The sequence below is a fragment of the Bos indicus genome, chromosome 19, assembly GCF_029378745.1.
Source record: "Bos indicus isolate NIAB-ARS_2022 breed Sahiwal x Tharparkar chromosome 19, NIAB-ARS_B.indTharparkar_mat_pri_1.0, whole genome shotgun sequence".
Lineage (NCBI taxonomy): Eukaryota > Metazoa > Chordata > Mammalia > Artiodactyla > Bovidae > Bos > Bos indicus.
Genome location: NC_091778.1, coordinates 21,066,997 through 21,089,149, shown reverse-complemented (window position 1 = coordinate 21,089,149; position 22,153 = coordinate 21,066,997). Strand labels below are relative to the sequence as shown.

The following is a 22,153-nucleotide window of genomic DNA, read 5'->3' as shown; positions in this document are numbered from 1 at the left end:
CTTCCGGGGTCGGGAAGTGACGTTAGAGGTAAACAGGTTCTGTCACCGTGGCAGCGGCTGAGGCTGCTGGGCAGGGTGTCGGCTGCAGCCGACTGGAGAGAGGCGTTGACTTCCGACGTTAGCCTGGGTCGCCGGCGCTGTCGCTGCGGAGTGAACAGGTAGGCCGTGACCCTGGGTTGGCGGGCTTGGGGCAGGCCCGGGGTGAGATGAGCCTAACAGGCCTGCACCCCGAGAAAAAGCAATCCCGGGGCGAAAGAAACGTGGGAGTTCCGCCAGGCTCTGGGAGCGGTTTTACCCCCGGCTAGGGCCTGGAGCTTTACGCGCTGCTGCTCGCAACTATCTTAGGAAACTGCGTCTCAGATTAAGTTCAAAGAGTTTACATAGTGAAGACGCGAGCTCCACACCCAGGTCTTCCTAATTTTCCCCACACCCCACGGGTGGAGCCTGCTCGGAGCGCCCAGCGTGAGTCCGGGGAGAGCCCGGGGGTGGGTTTGGAGGAGAACACGTCACCACTCTCATCTTCCTAGAGCTCAGTCCGGCTCTTGTGCCCGGTGTTCCTCAGATGCGCGTGTGGTGGGAGTTGGGAGAGAATCCGGTAATCGACTTTGAACGTTCTCTGCTTCTTCTCCGGTCTGACCCTTCTCATTCAACATCTCTTCCAGCCGTGCAGCTGGCTCAGGCCAGGTACGCGGGAATCTTGCCTGACTCTCTTTCACTCCTCCCCAAACCCCTGCCTCAGTCATCCTTTACTAAGTCCTATCAACTCGACTTACAAAACATCTCAAATCGGAACACTTTTCTTCAGCTCCAAGCCTTGGTTACTGAAATAGCCTGCTCTGTTTTCACAGTCATTCATACCACATACATTCGCTGAGTGCCAGTTTCTGTGCAGGCATCGTGTTAGATGCTAGGTTAACAGTGATGAGCAAGATAGTTGTAGCTCCCTCCTCTTTCTTCCTCCAACCCATTCTCTATCCTGGGTCTGAGTAATCTCTCTAAAGGGCATATCTGACTATGCCACTCTGCTGAGAATCCACTGGTTGCCCATTAAACGCTTATGAGAAAATCAGGCTCATTACTGCAGCTTTCAGAGCCCTCCGCCATCCAGCCCTAGCCTTCCCATCTCACCTCATCCCGTTTCTCTTTTTCCCTTGCTCAGCCTTTCAACCACACTAGCGTCTTGGCTCTTGTTACAGGTTCCATTTCTCAGCCTCAGCATCTTCACACATGCTTTTCCTTCTGCCTCCTCCCCTCACTTGACAAACTTCTGGACAGCCTTTAGTTCTCAGCGTGTCACTTTTTCAGAAGACTTTTGTTTGCAATTTTGGGGGGTAATTTTGTGTCCACATGAATTTTATCCTTCTGCTACAGCTTCATGTAGCACCATGTGCTTTTCCTCATACTTTTATCACAATTTGTGATTATTTGTTTACTGTCTGTCCAGAGGTCGGGAACTTGAAGCACTGAAGCATTTTCTTGACTACTTTATCCCCAGGACAGTAGATGTTTGTGAATAAATACAAGCTGTCTGGGAAGGGAGTGCAAATTGAAGCAGATCTTTGTGCCCTCTGGTTATTTGAAGCAGTTTGGTTAGTTACTTGTGTGTGCGCTCAGTCGCTTGTTGTGTATGACTCTTTTGCGGCCCATCAGGCTCCTCTATCCATGGAATTTTCTAGGCAAGAATACTGGAGTGGGTTGCCATTTCCTCCTCGAGGGGACCTTCCCGACGCAGGTATTGAACCTGTGTCTCTTGTGTCTCCTGCTTTGGCAGGTGGATTCTTTACCACTCACCTGGTAGGTGCTAAATGCTCAGACAAGCAGTCTTCAACCTTTTAGGCGCCAGGGACCAGATTCATGGAAGACAGTTTTCCCATGGTCAGGGGGCAGAGGCAGGGCGGGGGTGATGATTCAAGTGCATTACATTCATTGTGCACTTTATTTCTATTATTATTACATCAGCTCTACCTCAGATCATCAGGCATTAGATCTCGGAGGTTGGGGGCCCCTGACTTAGACTATATGTGCAAACAGAACAAATAGGAAGACAGATCTTTTTAAAAGGCCCAATTACAAGGGAACTCTGAATGATTAAAGTGTTTCAAAAGGAAGATGCTAGCTGACTTACTTGAATGGACTGCAGTGAGGCCAAAGGCCCTGGGCCATACACAGCTAGACATGCATTAGTTGGCCCACACAATCTTGGATGTGGGTTTTGGGTGTTTTTTTTTCTTAAAATTTTTGAATTAAAGGAGATACTGTTCTTTAAAAGTCAGATTGCATACGTAAATCTGGATTTCTGGTCCTCTTGAAATCAGTTCTGGCAACAGTGGAACTTAATTCTTTTTAACCATTGCTCTTTATATGGTATACCTACCCCGGCAAGTTGCTCCCAGAATCACCCCATTCAGAACAGAACTTCTCTAACGTATTGGGAAGGGGAACAGGGGAAGCTGGGAGAGATGGGAGGGAAGGACTGGTGCAGGGCCAGGCTGTGGTAGCCTTTGGAACACCGGGGGTTTCCAAGTTGGTGTAGCAGCCAAGAGCTAGACCTAAGTAGCATTGCCTCCCTTTTTAGACAGGGCATGTGCTCTCTTATTTTTATTTTGTATGTGTGTTTAAGCCAGAATGAGGGTGAGTTTTCAGTGTTTCCTTCCCAGAACTGAGGCATCCTTTGGACCAGGAATGCGAGGTGGCCTGGGAAGGGAGAAGATACCTCTGTTGGTTCTTGTCTACGGAAAAAAAGCCAAACTCCTTAGCTTGGCCCACAGGGTGTTTCTGATCTGGCTCCATCCGGCTTTCCCTCTCATCATGTCCTTTCAACTTCTAGTCAGGAATAGGCCCTTTCAATGGCTTTATGCTCCTGTCCAGGCTGTTTTCTCTGCTTGGAATGCCTTTCTCTGACCTCCTTACTTGGCATGTTCTCGCTGATATTTCATTCCTTTTTGTGTTTTCTGCTAGAAAGAGACTGACCCAGCTTTGGGTCCCAGTTGAGGCAGGTGTACCTGTGGCATACATTATGGGTAATATTCTTACCCCTGGCTTCTTGTGGGTTTTTTTCCTGTGTTTATTTTTAACCCTAATTTTTAATTCACTCCAATTTTCTCTTTTACTTGTCTTTCATGTTCCAGCACTATATTTGAAAAGCTCTTTTATGTCCTTTTGGGTACATAACTGGGGATAAAGAAATATGCTTATGGCTCCCAGCTTAGTTCACATGTCACTCCCTCACCCCAAGTTAACTGTTCTCTTCTCCTCCAGCTCTTTAGTGATATTTCTGTAAAAGCACTTAACACAGTATAACTTTGCAGTGTCCATGTCTGTCTTCCTCCAGCTACACTCTGTGCTCCTCCAGGGCAGGCACCATGTTGCACGCACCTTTACCCCCAGCATCTAGCAGTGCTGGCATGTAGTTGGCACTCCAGGAATGTGTGTTGAATGAACGATGCCTGTGACAAGCAACTGGACTTTATTCTTTCCTGACCCTTGCTCCTATGACACACCTCTCCCTGGCTGACCCTGTCAGAGAACCTCTCTTCTCTGGGGAAGCTGGAAGGCAAACAGGTGAGGCTCAGAGAGGCGGAGGCAGAGGGAAGGGGGAGCCTTTGGAACATCTGGGCTTTTGTCCTTGGTGTCTGGGACCAGGAGTGGGGCTGGGCTGGAAGCTGGCTTCTCCTTGAGGGGCTGGGAAGTGATCGGGGACTGGGGCTGGTTTCTTTACAGCCATGGCCAAGGACATCCTGGCTGAAGCAGGGCTGCACTTTGATGAGCTGAACAAGCTGCGGGTGTTGGACCCAGAGGTTACCCAGCAGACCATAGAGCTCAAGGAGGAGTGCAAGGACTTTGTGGACAGTGAGTGTCGTCTGGGGGGACATGGTGCCACTCAGCTTTGTGTCTTGCCCCCACCCCTTGACTGTAGCTCTGGGCCCTGCCCAAATGGAGCTGCTGTCTCCCAGGAGGTTGACCCCGGCCCTCCTGAATTCCCATGTGCTACCCACCTTGTCTGCGAGCCCTCCTGTGCTCTCGGGTAGTCCCAGGGCACCGATCAAACACTGTAGTGGAGACAGGAGGGTGTTTGTTTAGGTAGGCCATCCCAGGAACCTTCAACTTCAGAACCACGACTTGGGGGTGGGAAAGAGAGTTAGGATTTGATTGCTTGGGAGAAATAGTGTTCTCAGTGGCAGACTTGCCATTGTTTGGAGAGTTGATCACCTGGAGTTTGGAGAGGCAGTTCAAAAGACTCAATGAAGTCATTTTTTTTTTGGTTTAAGCTAGTGATAGCCAGGATGCTTCCTGTCCCAGCAGCCACACAAGCCCAGTAGCAGCAAACAGAGCAGATGTAGCCTGTATCTGAGCCTTCTGGGGAGTCCATCGGCTCTGGAGAGAGCTTGACTGGCGGAAGGTGGTGGGTCCTCTCACACGTCTTCTGAACGCTGTGTGCACGCTGTCCTACCCTCTGGGTCTTAGTTTACTCCTCAGTAACACGGGTTCCACTATACACTGAAGAGAACAAATGAGATTAACTCCTTAAATGCTTTGAGCTTTTTATTAGCTCTGGTCACAGGTGGAAAGCCCCGAGTCCTCATCAAGTCAAATCTAGTCTTACCTGTGGCTTGTCCAGAGGCAGCGTTCGGATGCTGAGGCAGTCCTTTCGTGAGGTCAGCCCTTTGTGCTTCCTGTCATTCCTAGGACAGCAGGATGCGGTCCATCCGAAGGTGCGCCCATCAGGAGCCTCACAGCCCAAGCTACAGCTTCTGGCTGGTTCAGTGGGGACTCAAGATCCCAATACACCCCAACCCAGCTCTGGGCTCACAGCCACCCTTCTCTAGGTTCAGATCAAGGCTGTCAGACACCAAATGGCTTTTCACACAAATTAGAAGAGGTGGTTAGCTCTGCCTTCTCGCCACAAGGAAATGCTGAGGGAGAGTGGGAAGGCTGAAAAATAAAACATTTGTTTTTGTTCTTCTTTCCACGAAAGAAATTGGCCAATTTCAGAAAATAGTTGGTGGCTTAATTGAGCTTGTTGACCAGCTTGCAAAGGAAGCAGAAAATGAGAAGATGAAGGTAAGATCAGCAAGTATTTTGTCTAACTTTTGGCCTGGTTCACTAGTCTCTCATCCTTCTGGCCACCCCCCTCCTTTTTTTTTTTTTTAATCTGGTTCTTAAAAAAATTACTTTTGGCTGTGCTGGGTCTTCGTTGCTGCTGTGTGGGCTCTCTAGTCGTGGCGAGCCGGGGCCGTTCTTTGCTGTGGTGTGCGGCTTCTCACTGTAGCGGCTTCCCGTTGCGGAGCACAGGCTCTCGGGTGTGCAGGCTCAGTGGCTGTGGCAATAGTTGCTGCGCGCAGCCTTAGTTGCCCTGTTGCCTGTGGGATCTTCTCGGAGCAAGAATTGAACCCATGTCCCCTGCATTGGCAGGCAGATTCTTAACCACTGGACCATCAGGGAAGTCCCCTTTTATTTTTTTGGTTGTGGGGGGGCTAGGTGATGGGGGGTTCTTTAATTAAAACAGGATTTTAAATAATGCCTGTGCAAATATTGAATGATTATGTTGTATACCTGAAACTAAATATCAATTATACTGCAATTTAAAAATAAGTAATTCCTGGTCCAGTTAACCCACTATTGAACTTACATGCCAGTATACTTTGTTTCCTTCAATCTTCACATCATCACTGAGATACGATGAATAGGTAGTTTACCCTCATTTACGACTGAGCAACTGACCTGACCTGACCCTCATTTTATAAATGAAGAAATGAAGGCGTGCAGAGTATAGATGACTTAGCAAAGGCCACAAGGCTAAGTGGCGCACCAGATGGGCCACTGTGTGCCAGGCCCTCGATTCCTAGGTCTGCAGATGCTCAGCCGCAGCTCTGTTCTCACCAGGCACTTTGGGATCAGGAGGTTAAGCCTTCTTCTGACTTACTCCTAAAACTCTGAAGCTCGACCTTTCCCCACTCCATAGCCCCATGGTTCCTTCCCCAACTGAGAACTTTAATGAAGTAATGACGTTCTTTGGCAATATCATGTTTTTCTAGGCCATTGGTGCTCGGAACTTGCTCAAATCTATAGCAAAACAGAGAGAAGCCCAACAGCAGCAACTTCAGGCACTAATAGCAGAAAAGAAAATGCAGCTTGAAAGGTAAGCTTTGTCGTAAAGCAAGTTCTTTACTCAACTGCAATTCTGTTTTTCCTCTTGAATGGTCACCTGTTACCCTTGCTCTTCATCATTGTTCTCCCAGGAATAGTGTCTTATCATCCTGATTTGAAGATTTTAAAAATTAATTTGATGGGAAGAAAATTTGTTAATGTCAGACAGACCTCTCATAGCTTGAGGGCACACACTTGAGTGTCTGGAGCTGGCCGGCTCTCTGCAAGGAAGCTATTCAGGGCTGCAGACTTCTCAGGGGTGGGCCTAGGCAGAGCTTTGCCTCATTTCTCTCTCTTGCCCTCACTAACTTCATTTTGAACTCACACCATTTCTTGGAATCATCTAAATCACTTCTATTCTTCTCTGGAAGAATTAAGTTCATGGTTTATTTTCTCCATTTTGAGAGCCTCTAACAATTTTGTTTTTCAGGTATCGGGTTGAATATGAAGCTTTGTGTAAAGTAGAAGCAGAACAAAATGAGTTTATTGACCAATTTATTTTTCAGAAATGAACTGAAATTTTCATCTTCTAGCAGGAGGGCAAAAAAAGGAAAAAACCCCCACAACCCCCAAACCAAAAAAACCTCTGTACCATTCCATGACTTGGCCAGTGACCCAAGTGTGTCACGTGAGAAGCTGTGTGAGGAACTGCAGCCCCGCTGAAGGCAGTAGCAAACCTGGGGGAGTCCGTTACAGATGTCAGTGCACATCTGCAGGCGAACATCCAGTGGCCATCGTGGTCCAGGTTCTCACTTCTTGCATTCTGTCTCAACTGAGCAGCCTGTCAACTTGTTTTTTTGTAAATTCACAAAGCTTTGGAAGGAAAAGCAATAAATTATTATTTTCAAATGGCTTGATCTACCTCTTTTCCGTGCCCTTGAAGTGTACATTTATTAACCCATTGTAAGAACCCTGGACTCCACAGAACAAAACCAGGCAGTAGTCAGCAGTTACCTTTATTTTGACTAGACACACGAGTCAGATGATATTCCCCAAAATCAGACCATTAGGGCTTGTAAGCAAAACAGGCAAAAAGGGGGGACTAACCAGGACCAGCATCTACCATTTTTCATGTGCGTTCACAAGCCTTTTTGAGTCGGCCTCGAGTATGAACTTAAAGCTAGCAGGATACCAAATAAAGAGACCTGATATGCACACACTGGACCTGTCATGGCCAGCCCCCCACCCCTACCCCAAGTGGGTACAGGACAAAGAATTATGAAACTGTTTGGTAGGAGGAAGTTATCCAGTAGGAAGCATTCCTCCAGCTCAGGTTTGAGACACCAGACCTCAGAGTAAAGGAACTCATGTGGTCTGTAAAAACTAACAGAAGACTAAGGTTTAGAAAGAGAACAAACAAGGAGACTCTAAAAATTCTCTTGTCCTGGGATGACCTGTTTTAGGACAGAAACAATATACCTTCCAGTCTGACCCATTTCCAACTGAAAGTCATGCCAAGGTTGAATCTTAAAACTAAATTTATAACCTCTTACAGAATATTTCACCCCTACCTAGGGGCAGGGGCAAGGAAACAATTTTTAATGAATATTAGGTATAATTTCAAACAATTTTGCTCATCAGTGATACTCTGTAGAGACTCATGAGTCAGTTTTAGTCACATGTATCCTGTGAGTCAAATGACTCACGAATATGCCAAGCAGGCCATGTTTCTTGGAGGTTTATCTGATTTCTGGTCTGGTTCTGCTTTTAGTAATCCTGCAGTGGCACCTGGGGACATGCTGAGGAGACCTTTGGCACCACTTCCAATCACCTAGCCCACACCTCTGTGCCCGTCCTCAGGTGGTCAGTCTGTCTGTGTCAAAGCCCTTGGAAAGTGAGGGTTTGGTATGCCTCCTGCCAGGGTCTTGCTCATGTGTGTTGCTGCTGCTGTGGTTCAGATACTACTGAAAACATGGGTTCTGAACACTGTTCCTGGTACTGGGTCCAACAGGAAACAGCCCAGTGGTCACCTCTCCCCTGGCCTTGGGGGCATTTCTTTCATTTTTTCTTTCTTTTCTCCTCAGACTTGTAGTAGGGGTTCCGCACCATGAAAAGCAGAAGTATAAGAGGGATGAGAAAGTAGGGGATATAGACAGATATCAGGAATAGTCGTTCCTGGAAAGTCTTAGGTCCTTGTCCTCTGAAATGACTGGCTTTGGAGAAATCGTCGAGTAGCAACGTGGAGAGGATGGGAATCAGAGTTGTCATGGTGTGAACCGAGTAGATGATGGCAGGGGTGCGGATCCACTTGCAGCCTCCTGAGGTCAGCGAGGAGAGAAAGTCGGGTGAGACCTGCTCATGGCTCCAGGGGAGCCCGCCATACCCTCCACCCTGTCTCTGCCTGCTCCCTTCAGTTCAGTCATTCTACCTCCTTTTCCAAGTGGAAACAAATGATATAATAGCGTCCAACGTGCAGTCCTTATGTGACAGATGGAGCCCTAGCACTGACTGCCAGAGAACACGGGTGGAGTCGAAATTCAGAAAAACTCTAGGGCAGTAAAGTGGCCATTATAAGGTAAACTCAGTTGGTCTCAAATACAGTGGGTGGGGAGGGAGGTGAGGAGCAGGGCAGCTCTGCCAGCAGCATCTCTCTGCTAAGTAAGTATATATGGATGAGAAGAATCAACAGATTCTGCTAAGAGATGGATTTGAGGGCTCCAGTGGGAAATAACCTGTATAAGTTTATTTATAATGAACACTGGTATGGCCGCCTTCTTTTTAAAAACAATAGTCATATGGGGACACTGGAAGAATAATCTTTAAGTGAGAAGTCAGGCCACTTAGAGATAACTTGCTGCTACTGCTTATAAGCCAGTATGATACTACCCACAGCTGAAAAATAAAAGCCAAAACAAAAAATTCTAGGAAAACAAAAGGGAACAAGTTCAATCTGTAAAGTAGCTTCAGGTGGCATGTGTGCGAGATTTCCAGTTGACTGAGGCAGTCCTGCAGCCCCACTGACCCTAGACCACTATCCTGAGCCACACTGATGTCCCTTCCCAAGATTGATCCTGACCATTCCCACTCCTGTATCACCCTCACACATCCTTCAGGGACCACTCCCCTTCCTTGGTGGAACTTTCCCCAAAGATTTCTGAGACCTGGTCTCAGGGCAAAAATGGGATTTCTCACTTACTCACCTTTGAAGAAGGCATATGCTGCGATGGGAAAGAAAGGCAGCTGAAACACAAGCTCGCAGAACAGGAAGGACTTGAACCACGCCGGGGGGGTCTGGAGCAGAGGGTCTTTGAACTCCTCGATATACCACTGCTGCAGGTTTCTCAGCTGGGAAAAGACGAGGAACACGGTGAGTACAGCCAGCTGGCAGGACTGGCTTCCGCAGCTCCAACCCTGCGGACGTGCCGCTCATCACACAGCCCCTGGGCAGCGGACTCACAGCTGGTGGGCCAAAAGCACTCACAGCTGGCTTTAGTGGTGCAGCCTGGACGGTCATTTAATCAAAACTCACAAGCTCTCCCAGGTGGCACTAGTGGTAAAGAACCCACCTGCCAATGCAGGAGATGTAAGACAGGTTCACTCCCTGGGTCAGGAAGATCCCGAGTGAGAAATGGCAACATACTCCAGTACTCTTGCCTGGGGAATTTGATATAGACAGAGGAGCCCGGTGGGCTACAGTCCATGGGAGTCGGACACAATCGAAGTGACTTAGCACACACACACAAGCTCTAACTCAAATGTTACCTTCACCTAGCAGCTTTTCTCAGCTCTTCCAGCCCCTGTGTGCTGCCCAGAATTTATCTGTGATAACATACATCCAGGTGTGTTGCCTGTCAAGAACAACGAGTGGCACTTAACAGGCTCTTAGTTTGCTGAACACACAAACGGGTGTATTGGCCAACAGTATCCTTCTTTATAAAGAAATGATATGAAAACCATCCTGAGGTTTGTCTTTTCACAACAGCAACACCAACCTCCAAGGGCCAGATTTCCTCAAGTACAGATATGAATTTTTTTTGTTTTTTTTTGGCGGGGTAGGGGGGTGAATGGAAAGAAGGTAAATCTAACTTCTGTGAAGATGCAATTTTAGACAATTTAAATAATCTCCAAATCTCAAATTCCTCTTCATTCTTAACTCCCCTAGTTCAAAAGTTGTTTTTTTTTTTTTAGGAGATCAGTGGGATATTTGTAGAGGAACAGACTGTATAGCTTTTTGAGTGGTCTCAGTGCTAGCATGGACCCCAGCTTCGTGATAACACTGTCAAAACGAAAGATGCAGATCCATGTTGCCGGGGGGTTGGGGAGGCAGGGGGAGGAAGCAAGGGGTCTGAGGTTGCCCCTTCTGTGCTCCCAAGAGAAGCCTAGGGCTCTCCCCAGATAAGACTACTGAAGGTCTGTGGCATTCAACCTCCTGGATGGCACCTTGATATTATAAGACAACTTCCAAGCTAGGAATCTGGCTTACAACGGAAAATCCAAAGATACTTTTCCTGTTAATTTTTAATCTAAAGACTCACTATTGTGAAATAAGAGGGCTCTTTGCTGAGAGTGACCTTTAAGCATATATCCAGGAACACACAGTATAATTAATGACAGAAGGGCCTCAGCTAGATAGCCAATTTATTGACCAAATGATCTTGAATTTGTATTTGACTTGAAACTTAAATTTATGGAAATATCTTTAGCTTCTTTCTAAGCACTTTTCAGGATGGTAATGTGGTAGAAAATATTTATCAAGGTTAAATCCCTGCATCTCTCCTGGACTCTGTTTTCTCATCTGTAAAGCAAGCAACTTGGACTAAATGTTTTTTAAGATCCTCTTTTGCTTTCTAGATTTACTTAAAAAAAAAAATTGGAGGGACAGACCTATTTTAAAAGATTTACAACAAAATTTAAAAGGCATTCTGATTCATTTGAACTTCACCTTCTAATTATTATTCATGCTCTCAGATCCACTTATTTCATAAATCCAAGAAGATTTGTACAAGAAATTTGTAATTTCTAAGAGGTTCAGAATGATAATAGCAAAATTTAAAATACAGTTGACCCTCGAACAACATGGGTTTGAATTGTGCAGGTCCACGTATACACGGATTTTTTTTCAACGGTAAATACTACATGGTCAGTCAGTGGCTGGCTGAATCTGAGGATAGGGAGGAACGTGAGTACCAAGGGCTGACTATAAGTTATAAGTGGATTTTCAACTGTTTGGAGGGTCAACACCCTTAAACCCCAAGCAGAGTGAAGAGCATGGTACCTGGGGGCAGAGTGCCTGCCGCTGAGCAAAGCACTTAAATCTCACTAAGCTGGTTACCTAATTATAGTACCCACCTCATTGCTGGTAAGATAAAATCAGTTAATACTTAGAGTCCTAGAACAATGGCTAGCACACAGTAAATGCTAAGATTACTTGAATATAATTAATACGGACTTGGAGTTCAGTTTAATCTTACTACAATCTCAGCATGCAACTAGTCATTGATTATTCCCCAAAAAGGTAATAAAACTGTTTCCATTTATACCTGACTCACACTTGACTCAACTTAGCACTGTTATCCATTAAAATATTCACCTGGCCTATGCACATGGATTTCTAGACCAGAGCTGCTACTGAACGGTCCTGCACTCCTCTAAACTTAGAGTGAGCACACAGGCTGATTTCAGGCCTAGATGCTCACCTGTTTTTCCTTATTTTAATAGAAGCAATGCTACCCAGATGCAAATGATATCACAAAATGCTTCCATCCTCTCCGTGTCCTAATCCAAACTGAATTCTTACTGTTTCAAGAGTTTTTCCCCAAGAGTTGATCTGGTTCAAACCAAGAAAGATATTTGCAAATTTCAGCCTAACCATTATGTGATCTCTACAAGCTTTTTAGTTCGAGGAGAAAATTTCTTCTCTTTAGGGAGGAAAAACACAACAGATGTTAAAATTCGGCATTTTTTCAAGGAGAATCTGAAAATAACTCAAGGCTTTTATTATTATTATTTCCCCATATGGAAGCAACACACTCATCATTGCCCACCCCAAAGCACCAAAAGTGATTAGAGACACAGGCCTTCAAAGCTGAGACACCCGGGCACAGCTAAGGCCTTTAAATAGCACCAAAGATAGACACACACACAGTTTCTGGTCAGATATGGCCTGCTTTGGCCCTTGACCTTCGACAATGCTGCTGCCAAGTCGCTTCAGTCGTGTCCGACTCTGTGTGACCCCATGGACTGCAGCCTACCGGGCTTCTCCGTCCATGGGATTCTCCAGGCAAGAACACTGGAGTGGGTTGCCATTTCCTTCTCCAATGCAGGAAAGTGTAAAGTGAAAGTGAAGTTGCTCAGTCGTGTCTGACTCTTAGCGACCCCATGGACTGTAGCCTACCAGGCTCCTCCATCCATGGGATTTTCCAGGCAAGAGTACTGGAGTGGGTTGCCATTGCCTTCTCCCACTTTCGACAATAAGTCAACTTAAAAAACTAAAGCTAAGAAAACTTTACCAAATCAAATATGTAAGTTTAAATGGGGTCTTTATGATTTTGAACAAATTTTAATTGTATTTTGTGAGCAAGGACTTATGGGAATGGCACATTCAGAAAAGATATGGAAGGGATTTCCCTGGCACAGTCCAGTGGTTAAGACCTCGCCTTTCAATGCAGGGGATGTGGGTTTAAACACTGGTCAGGGAGCCAAGACCTCACATGCCTCAAGGCCAAAAAACCAAAAGTATACAACAGGAGCAGTACTGTAACAAATTCAATAAAGACTTCAAAAACAGTCCACATCCAATTTTAAAAAAAGAGAGAGAGAAACTAACAGCTGTTCAGTCCAGAAAGGCTGGCTACCTGGAGTCACCGAGCTGGCCAGGAGTAAAGGGACTCAAAACACGAGAGACTGTAAACAGTCAGCCTGCCTGAGTTCTGTTGGCCAAGATCATGTACCGCCTGGACGTAGGCAGTAGGCTGAATAGTCTTAATCATACCAGCATGTATGAATGTAACCCTATTTGGCAAAAGTGACTTGGCAGATGTGGTTAAAGTTCAGGATCATGAAATGGGAAGACTATCCTGGTTATCTGGCGAGCCCTAAATGTAATGACAAGTGTTCTTATAAACGTTGGGCAGCAGGAGATTGAACTAAAGAAAACAAAGCAAAGTAAGGACAGAAGCGGAGACTGATGTGACGTGGCCACAAGCCAAGAACACCTGCAGCCACCAGAAACTGGAAGAGGCCAGGAACAGATCTTCCACCAGGACGTTCAGAAGCAATCAGGCCTGCAAGACTCATTTCAAACTTCTGACCTCGCAAACTGAAAGAGAACAAATTCGTGTTGTTTTAAGCCACTTTATTTTTGTAACTTGCTGCAGAAGCAAGAGGAAACTAATATACCTAGTATATGTTTGAGCTTGTGATTTAACTCAACTCTCTCTTTCTTAACAGTTGAAGAGCCCTGACTTGCCCAAGGCGCTCAAGAGGTTTTTGGAAGAACCAAATCCCCAGACTTGAGTCCAATGCTCTTGCCACACACAGCCTACACTTATCCCAGGAAAAGGTAGGTCAGAGATCTTCCTAGTTACGCTTGGAGCTAGAAACAAACCAGACTATGGAGTGGGGGTATATTGTTGAGCAGTGGCTCTTAACCTTTTTGGTAAGGTCAGACCCCTGAAAAAGTTGATGGAAGCTATGTAAAACACAGGGCACACACAATTCTGCATACGCCACGAGGGGTTCATGGGCCTCAGGTTAAGAACCCCTGCTTTGCAGAGAAAAAGCATTTAAGGACAAACAGAGGCAAAATCAAATCTTTAGGTAGACAAGTCAGGCTTGCCTATAGTTCTGCTGACAAACTGGAGAAGGGTAGAACTGAGGACTGGAATTCCACGATAGCAGGTTATAGAGTCCAGGCATGAAAATAAACCTGAAAAAATCAAAAGCATTTAAAGCAAAGTTTAGTGTAAAGAATGTTCTCCAACAACCAGGAAATGGGGCCTCTGCCTGTATTTCTACTCAAACGATCATTCCTATTCAAACACAATTTTTAAAAAGGCCCTATTTGCAAGGTATCCTTAATTTACTTCCGAGATTTTGAAGTTGCAGGATCCTAATCTTGAAATCAAGACGTTCTCTGCCAATTTCTTTATAGACGCATCTAATTCTACGTGCACGATATTTCTTTGCGATTAGTCGATATTTTTAAAGCCCTCCCAGGAAACACAACTTTAAAACCAATTCGTAATTTAGACACTGGTTCATCCACTGTGTGTGTGTGTGTGCCCAGTGGCTTCGGACTCTTTGCGACCCTATCAACTGTAGTCCACCAAGTTCCCCTGTCCATGGGATTTTCCAGGCGAGAATACTGGAGTGGATTGCCATTTCCTCCTCCAGAGGACCTTCCCGACCCAGGGATCAAACCCGTGTCTCCTGCATCTCTTGCATTGGCAGGCGGATTCTTTACCCACTGAGCCAACCTGGGAAGCCCATTCATCCAGACCCTTTCCCTCAAATACGGACAACTGACTAGAGCTGGGGTATGGGAGTCTTTAAAAAAAAAAGAGAGAGAGAGAACTGTCTTCAAAGGGGGCAAGGTATTCACCCCCCCCCCCTCCGGAAGCCTGGGAGAAGACGCAGGGATAAACAAAGAAAAGCCCAAGATGTCCAGGTAAAGAGCGCCGGCGGGACCCAAGGAAAGTGGGAGGGAAGCCGGAGTGGGCGAGGCCCGAGGAGGGGACGCGATGGGGACGCCGGGGCAACCGCTACGACGAGGGGCCCCAACCTCGGCGACCGGGAGCGAAGGCGCCCTCACCTCGACGGGGTAGAGATCGCGTGGCAGCACCCCCTGCAGGTCCATGAGCAGAGTGATGGGGATGTGGGAGAGGAAGTAGAAGCCCAGAAACCACTCCAGGCCGCGCCGGGCGCCCAGAGTCCCCATCGTCCGTCGGTTGGGCTGAGCGGGAGCCGAGACTACGCTCACCGGAACACGACGTGGGGAAAGCGCCGCGCCTGAGCTGTCCCGGGACTCCCGCGCCCCGCCCCGTCCCGCCCCGCCGCGAGGGCGACGCCGGCTGCTCCCATTGGCTGAGAAGCCGCGCGCGGACCGGGAGCGTCCGCAGAGGCGGCCCGGGGACAGTTCCTATTGGTTGCGAGGAGCGCCGCGTGAGGCGAGGGCGGAGCTTCTCGGGGCTGCCCCGGGCTTCTCAGGGCGCCCGGCCCCGCAGCGCTACCCGCCGGCCTTCTCGCCGCGACCGCGTGCGCGCTGGGCTTCGCGGTGTTTGCCTTCCGTGGCCCTTTCACTCATTATTACTCTTCCGTTCCTTCACTCCATCCGTTTAGTGCTTGCCGGGCGGCTCCTTTGTGCCCGGCCGTGGGGACTTAACGGAGATGGAGCGCCTAGTGCAGTGGGGTCTCACCCACCAGGGCCGGCTGGACATTGCGTGGTGGTGGTCCGTGCCGTGGCAGCAGTCCCGGGCGTGGGAACAGCGGGCAAGATCCCTGGCCCGCCGGGGTTGAGGGTCCCGGAAGCTTTCCGAAGGAGGTGTAGGAGGCAGCCAGCCTCAGTTCAGAAAGAAGCACGGTGATATAGGAGGAGGTAAAATTGCCAGGTCTTGGTGATTCGCTGTAGAGAATAAGGGAGGCTCAAGGGTTTGTTTTCAGGCCGCGCAAATATTGACCTTTAATTACATACTGGACCTGGGTCTGCCCTGGAACAGGACGGGTGGGGCACCCATTCACTGAGAAGAGGGACATAGCGGAGAAGTGAGTCGAAGAGAAAGATAATTTGGTTCTGGCCATGTTACTGAGCAGTCTCTGCAGCATGAGTGGAAAAGTCAAGGAGGCAGATGAACACGTCTGAAGATGCGGATTTGTGAGGCATCCGTGTTTGTCGGACGTGGAAATTTTGAGAGCACAAGGCTTGTGAGAGATCTTGGACGACGTCAGGGGTCAGGGGAGGAGGGGGCTGAGATATACAGGTGGACAGCAGGAGTGTGATGTCTCAGAAACACAGGGAAGGAGGGGGTTCTGCTGTGTCAGAACCACACTAAGTGGTACCCACCTGTGACTTGTGAGAGCAGCTGTGGTTGTTGGAGGCAGGAGCCGGATGATGACAGGCCGGCAAGGAGCAAGGAGGTGGGGAAATGGAGGTAGGGAGTTAGACATGATTATGAACGGGAGGAGAGAGCCAGGGCAGGAGGTGGAGGGAAATGTGCTCAAGAGAAGGCTGATTTATCTTCTTTTCAGAGAAGAGAGACCAGAGCACTTTCACGTGTCTAGATGCTGCTTAAAGTTTCTGGGTCGGGGGAGAGGTTGTCCAGACAGGAGAAGGAAAGCAGGGAATGTGGCTCAAGGCCGCTGAGGAGTTGGAGAGAATGGATCAGGGTTAGGTCAGCGGTGCACTGTGCTCCCCAGGGTGGAGCACTAGGACAGAGAAACAGTGGTCAGCGTCGAGGACCCAGCTGAGATGTGTGGCGTCTCCCAGGCTGTGGGCTTTGCTCCGTTGTGAGGGCTACACAGAAAAAGGCCGTTGGGGTGAAAGTTAGGAAAGACAGCATTGATGTTGAGAAGTTGAACAAGAGAGTGATTGAAGAGATGGAGCACGCAGTTTGAACAGGATAGGGAGTAAGTGATGTAAGGCCAGAAGGGACTGGTAGACTGGGAGAAACTGGAGAAGTGCACAGATTTGAGGCCTTGCAGAGGCATGACTGCTGATGCGGTGGGAGAAACTGGACGAATGGGCCCGGAAGGATGGGCGAGTAGAACAAGTGGATACAATGTCTGGGTTCTGGGTATGAGGAGGAGGTTCTGCCCCTGGGAATCTGGCTGAAATGGAGTGGAGGAGAAGGTATTTGGAGATCACGGAACAGAGATTCCAGAGTGTGGGGTGGATCGACCACAGAGGCCACTGTGAGCCCATGGCCATAGGCTCAGCGTGTAAGGGGAGTGGCCAGGAGGGAGGTGAGCATGGGCCGAGGTCTGGCTTGAACCTCGGAGAGTGGAGAGGAAATGGTGTGGATGTGGCCTTGGGGAGTAGGGAAACTGGTGACCCCACCTCCTGACCTTGAACTCTGTGGAGTGTGAGAAAGTGAACAACCTGTGCTGGGGCGGGCTGTGGGAGAGCCCAGACCTCAGGGGCGGGGGAGTGTCAGTTACTGCGGGAGGCGAGGGCTGAGGGTGTGGAGGGATTTGTGAACCTCATAGTAGAGGGGTTTGGGCTCTGGTGAGGAGTGGGTGTTTACTGGGGAGGAGAAACAGAGCTGGGTGGAGGAGAGGGCCCAGCAGGAGAGGAGTGGAAATTTCCTCCTTGGTGGTGAACAAGGGATAAACATTAGCAGAACATAAGGTTCTGTCGTTCCTGGGGCCTCTAGGGGGCAGGCAGGAGCCCTCTTGCACAGCTGCACTCAGGAGGGGCCCTGGCAACAGACCCCCTACCCCCCCACCGGCGGGAATGGCTAACACCTGTTAAGCTGTACTCCAAGCAGACGAACTACCCGCTGGGGAAAGGGGGGGGGGGGGGGGGGGGCGGGGGGGGGGGCGGCTGCTGTTTGCCCAGGGGATGTGGTAAGTGTACAGCTGTTAAAGTCACTGTTCCTCTGAAAACATCTCAGCCAAGCTTCTTATCTGTAGATAAAGATTTTCAAGGCCAGGCACTTTTGAAAGGCCTTGCATCCAGCAAAATCTCTGTCCAGCTGCTGTCTTCAGCTTGAAATTCCTGTAGTAGGGGAGCCAAAGCTTGAGACGGTCAGAGAAGTCATAGAAGGTAAATGGCCCTGGGGAGGAGGACACAGCTAATCAACAGATTCTTACCCAAAGCAAATGTTGAGTAAAAGAATGACTTTAAAAAAAAAAAAAGAAAGAAAGAAAGTTCTGAGCAGCTTCCCTGTTGTGAGTGAGAAGAGGTGATGTTTAGCGCCTTTTGGAAATTATTCATATTGTGATAAGACAAACACCACTAGCTGGACAATGGACCCCCACAGTGGTGGGAAGAGAATTCTAGTCTTATAACTCCAGCTGGAAGGCACTTAGAGAAGGTCCGAGCTAGACCCACCACCTGCCTCCTGAGCAGCAACTATGCAAGGCCCTTTCCTCTTGTCGACTTAAATGTGCAATGTGAGAGCTGTGAGTGAAGTTTTATTGGAAAATGCAAAATGAGGACTGCAGCCTGGGAGACAGCACCTCAGACAGCTCCTGAGAAACTGCTCCAAAGAGGCAGTGGGGGACAGGTCAGTCTGTATATGATTTTGGTGAAGAAGGAATACATGCAATGAAACACATATTTTTCCAGGAACTTACTTCTAGTTTTGTGAAGCTTTTGCTAGTCATGAGGAACAGTCTTCACCACGAATGATTTTAGTGCTTTTCTAGATATGAGGAGGAGATAGCTCATAGGATTGGGCTCATAAAGTTGACTCCTGAAAATATCTGAAGACCTGTCCTGCCAGTTTCTCTTCCCCAGAACAGAGTGCCTCCTTTCTGTTCTCCACCCTGGACTCCTTTTCATGGGTGTTGAAATCAGCTATAGCAGCACGTGATTTAATCCTTAGAAGCAAATGGCAAGTGCCCATGGCAAGTGCCAATTTGTAGTTGACACTCCCCTCTCTGTTTTTGTTTCACTCTTCTCTCTCAAAATGCTCCCACCCTCTTCACCCCGACCCAGCCTCCATCCCTAGTTTTAAGGCCCAATGGCCCCCTGTCCTGACTGCCTCTGTGTGCAGATCACTGCTGTCTCTGAGCTTCTGCAGCACTGCCTCTGACACGTTTACCCTTTTCACTGATTGTTTTCACCGATCTGAGTACCTGTCTGCACCTTTCCTGCTAGAGTCTGGGTTCCTGGACCACAAAGACTGTGCCACCTGCATCTTTATTTTACTAAAACAAAGCCGGGGTCATTGTTGAGTGAACTACACGTGACAATGAGGCTCCTCTATCCACGGAGACAGCGACGGTCACCCAGTGTAACTGTGAGGGGATGGATCACTGGGTGTAAGAACAGCCCACCGATGGAAAGATGTAGATACAACAAATGTCAAGAGGTTCTGCTGCTAATGGAAAGCGATTAGACCTGGCTCTAGAGTCAGCAGGGGGCTCCACACCTCAAAGCTAAAACATTATGTCTTCATTAGTAAGAGCTAAGATTCTGTCAGTGCTGGAAGCAGAGCAGGGACGCTGGGTTATGGGGTTGGGGAGTGAGATTCAGAAGGATCTCTCTGCAGATCCGTGGGTTTTACCTGGGTAGAGGGCAGCTGGCCCCCTGATTTGAGTGATTACCTCCTTTTTGTGTCAGAGAAACAACTCATGCAGAGCAGGTGGGGGTTAATTCTGAAAGACTTGTTTAAAATTTGGGTCTTTTGTTGTTTGTAACTCTTTTTGCATTCATGTTGATTTTTAAAAAATACTGCATTAAAATATTATCTGTTCTGATGACTGACTTTGGGTGCCCATCCAAATTGTGTGCCCGAGGTGTCTCACTCACCTCACCCGGTCCCAGCCCTGGCTCTCAGGTAGGACTGGGGTTAAGTTTGATTTGGGGGAGAGAGTGTCAGGTTACTGGGGCTGGCAAGCCAAGTGTAGTAAGTCTTTTTATTTGGTATCAAGGCAGCAGGAAGACTGGTAGGTGGGATTACAATAGTGTTCCAGGAGGATGCCTTTGGCCCCCGTGTGTGCAAGGTGGACTGATGTGGGGGTCGGGAGCTGGGGAGGCTGGAAGCAAGATATTAATGTTTGTCACTATTATCATGTATTTCTAGAACTTTAGTAGTTAACAAAGGAAAGGGTTGGAAGTATGTCAGGCTTTTGTCAAGAGAGATGTGTCTCAAGTACATTTGGTGGTGGAAGTAGTGGAGTCCATTTAATGAAAGTTAATATTTCTCACTTATGGAGTGCCTACTGTATACATTAGAGCAATGGTTGGCAAATGTTTGCTATAAACAGAGCAGACCGTATTTTAGTGTCTGTGGGCTCATCTCTGTCTCAGGTACTCAACTCCGCCATTTGTTGTATGGGAACAGCGATAGGCCACATGTACATGAGCGAGCCTGGGTGTGTTCCAGTAAACCTTTATTTACGAAACCAGGCATTGGGCCTGATTTGCCTTGTGGCTGTTGTATTGACTCCTGCTCTAAGGCATTGCCGCCTTTGTGGTCAAGGCCAGGTAGCTGTGGGTTCTAGTGAGTGAGGAAAGGAAGCATCAGGGGGTGTATGGGTCACCCTGAGGCCTAATGTACACACACCCTAAGGCCTGGAAGTGTACACAGCTCTTCCCACCACATTCCATCAGAGAGGATTTAGACAGGTGCCCACATCTTCCCACCAGGGGCCTGGGGATATACTCTGGCCTTGTGCCAGGGAAGGAGGAAGAGGAGAGTTCAGGGTCCATGAGCAGTCTTTACTGTTAGGGGAAGCACACTGACTGAAACCGCCCACCCTGGCCAGGCCCTTTAGTAACCATTTGCATGAGTTGTTTTGTGACAGGAGATCCTGGTAAGGAATACAGAACTAATAAGCCACCCCCAACCAGAAGAGTTTGGGAAAGGTCAAAAGGAGACACCGCGTGTCCATCCACTTCCCAGAATCCCTCTGGTTAGCATCCATCTTGGCTGAGCGATGCATGCGCCACCAGGAAAGACTCTGAATTAGAATGATTGGCCAAAGACCACCTGGAAACTAATCCCATCACCATAAAACCCGAGACTGGGAGCCACGCGGCAGAGCAGTTCTCCTGGGTTCCCTTACCCTACTGCTCTCCACCCGGGTGCCCTTTCCCAATAAAGTCTCTTGCTTTGTCAGCACATGTGTCTCCTCGGACAATTCATTTCCGAGTGTTAGACAAGAGCCCAGTTTCGGGCCCTGGAAGGGGTCCCCCTTCCTGCAACCAGTGGCGACTCTGGTGGGACTCTTCCCTGCAACTGACATCCTGACCACTTGGGGTACTCAGGGGCCAGCTTGGCTGCTAATGGACCAGACCCAGTGGCTGCAACTGGGACCCTTTTGTCCCTGATCTCTTCCTGACGTGGACAACTGGCCAGAGTGCCCCAACCGGTAAGGAACAAGAGACTTTATTGACCTCTCTCCCCTTCTCTCTCTCTTTCCTCTCCTTAATCCTTCCTATCCTCCCCTTTTTTCCTAGTCCCCTGGTCCTGGACACAGGAATCTGGTCGAAGGGCCTCAGCCTGAGCTGAGGATTGGAGACTGATCACTTCCTCTTGGCAGAGAACTCGAATTCTGGTTCTGTTCTGGTCTGATTTCTGATAGGGCCAAGTTCCAGGCCTCCCTTCTCTGGAGGCCCAGGGTAAAGTCTCATAATACCTGGGTATCTGCAGGTGGCAGGAGACGTCTGTAAGGCCACCCCTTTTGCTCCCCTCTCCCGCTTCCTCCCCCTTCTTTCAACCTGGCTTCCTTTCCTCCCTTTGAAATTTTTGAAGACCTGAGATATTTTCCTTTGTCTGAAGTTCTGTGTCTCTATAGGAGGTTTTCTGAGAGACTGTATTCTTGTATTTAAGGGAGTGTCTGATGAGGGCTGCCAGGTTTATATGTGTGTGTTTTAACTCCGTTCTGTGTTGTGATTTTTGATGGCCATTTTGCTTTGGCCACCATTTGGTTTAGACCTGCCACCATTTTGTTAGAACTTGATTTTCTTTCCCTGTGCCTTGAGACCAGGGCTCTCAGGAACACTTATCTAGACCATCTCTAACCCCTGACACTGAGGAAAAATGGGAAAAAGCCTTTAAAAGTTTTATTTATTCCAACTTTTTTATAAACTAGTAAAATTTATATTATAATATCTAATTCATGACTAAACTTAGAAAATGAAGCTAGATCTTGCATTGTATCTGTCTAAATGTGTGTCTTTATCTCTGGATAATATTTATGAGATTAATTTGTAAATGAGCTCTATTTAATTGGCTTAAAAAAAGGTAAGTGCTTACAAATCAAATAATTCTAAATTAAACAATAAATTCCAGGTTCATGTGAACCGTTAAATATTCAGTATTAAATACCTGATATTAATGTTTGTTTGTTGACCTATCTAATATAGACATGTCTTAGAGTAATTAGCATTAAGTAA

The 22,153-nt window shown here is 47.9% G+C and overlaps 2 protein-coding genes across 4 annotated transcripts; one reads left to right on the top strand and one right to left on the bottom strand.

The window, feature by feature from the left end:
* The first annotated feature begins 4 nt into the window (after window positions 1-4).
* Window positions 5-6,996, top strand: IFT20 (intraflagellar transport 20). 3 transcript variants are annotated; one of them, XM_019980964.2, is made up of 6 exons: window positions 9-158; window positions 3,332-3,561; window positions 3,721-3,849; window positions 4,976-5,061; window positions 6,036-6,139; window positions 6,578-6,996. In XM_019980964.2, exons 2-6 carry the CDS (start codon window positions 3,492-3,494, stop codon window positions 6,657-6,659), a joined length of 471 nt encoding a protein of 156 aa, XP_019836523.1. In that variant the 5' UTR covers window positions 9-158; window positions 3,332-3,491; the 3' UTR covers window positions 6,660-6,996. The 3 variants fall into 3 exon arrangements, with proteins under 3 accessions (XP_019836526.1, XP_019836523.1, XP_070628836.1); XM_019980967.2 differs by lacking the exon at window positions 3,332-3,561 and having other exon boundaries at window positions 5-158; XM_070772735.1 differs by lacking the exons at window positions 9-158; window positions 3,332-3,561 and adding an exon at window positions 663-684.
* A 91-nt stretch (window positions 6,997-7,087) lies between these two features.
* TMEM97 (transmembrane protein 97) lies at window positions 7,088-15,120 on the bottom strand. Its single transcript, XM_019980963.2, has 3 exons — window positions 14,900-15,120; window positions 9,288-9,432; window positions 7,088-8,405 (listed from the first exon to the last, which is right to left on the bottom strand). The coding sequence occupies exons 1-3, from the start codon at window positions 15,023-15,025 to the stop codon at window positions 8,146-8,148; spliced, it is 531 nt and encodes a 176-aa protein (XP_019836522.1). The 5' UTR covers window positions 15,026-15,120; the 3' UTR covers window positions 7,088-8,145.
* Between the last annotated feature and the right edge of the window lie 7,033 nt (window positions 15,121-22,153).

Bases quoted from the DNA above. Each gene is read 5' to 3' on its own strand.
- IFT20 (XM_019980964.2), top strand. From the start codon at position 3,492: ATGACACACCTCTCCCTGGCTGACCCTGTCAGAGAACCTCTCTTCTCT. The intron at 3,850-4,975 runs GTGAGTGTCGTC...TTTCCACGAAAG, and splicing joins GTGCAAGGACTTTGTGGACA to AAATTGGCCAATTTCAGAAA. The intron at 5,062-6,035 runs GTAAGATCAGCA...ATGTTTTTCTAG, and splicing joins CAGAAAATGAGAAGATGAAG to GCCATTGGTGCTCGGAACTT.
- TMEM97 (XM_019980963.2), bottom strand. From the start codon at position 15,025: ATGGGGACTCTGGGCGCCCGGCGCGGCCTGGAGTGGTTTCTGGGCTTC. The intron at 9,433-14,899 runs GTGAGGGCGCCT...GTCTTTTCCCAG, and splicing joins GCGATCTCTACCCCGTCGAG to CTGAGAAACCTGCAGCAGTG. The intron at 8,406-9,287 runs GTGAGTAAGTGA...CGCTGACCTCAG, and splicing joins AGCATATGCCTTCTTCAAAG to GAGGCTGCAAGTGGATCCGC.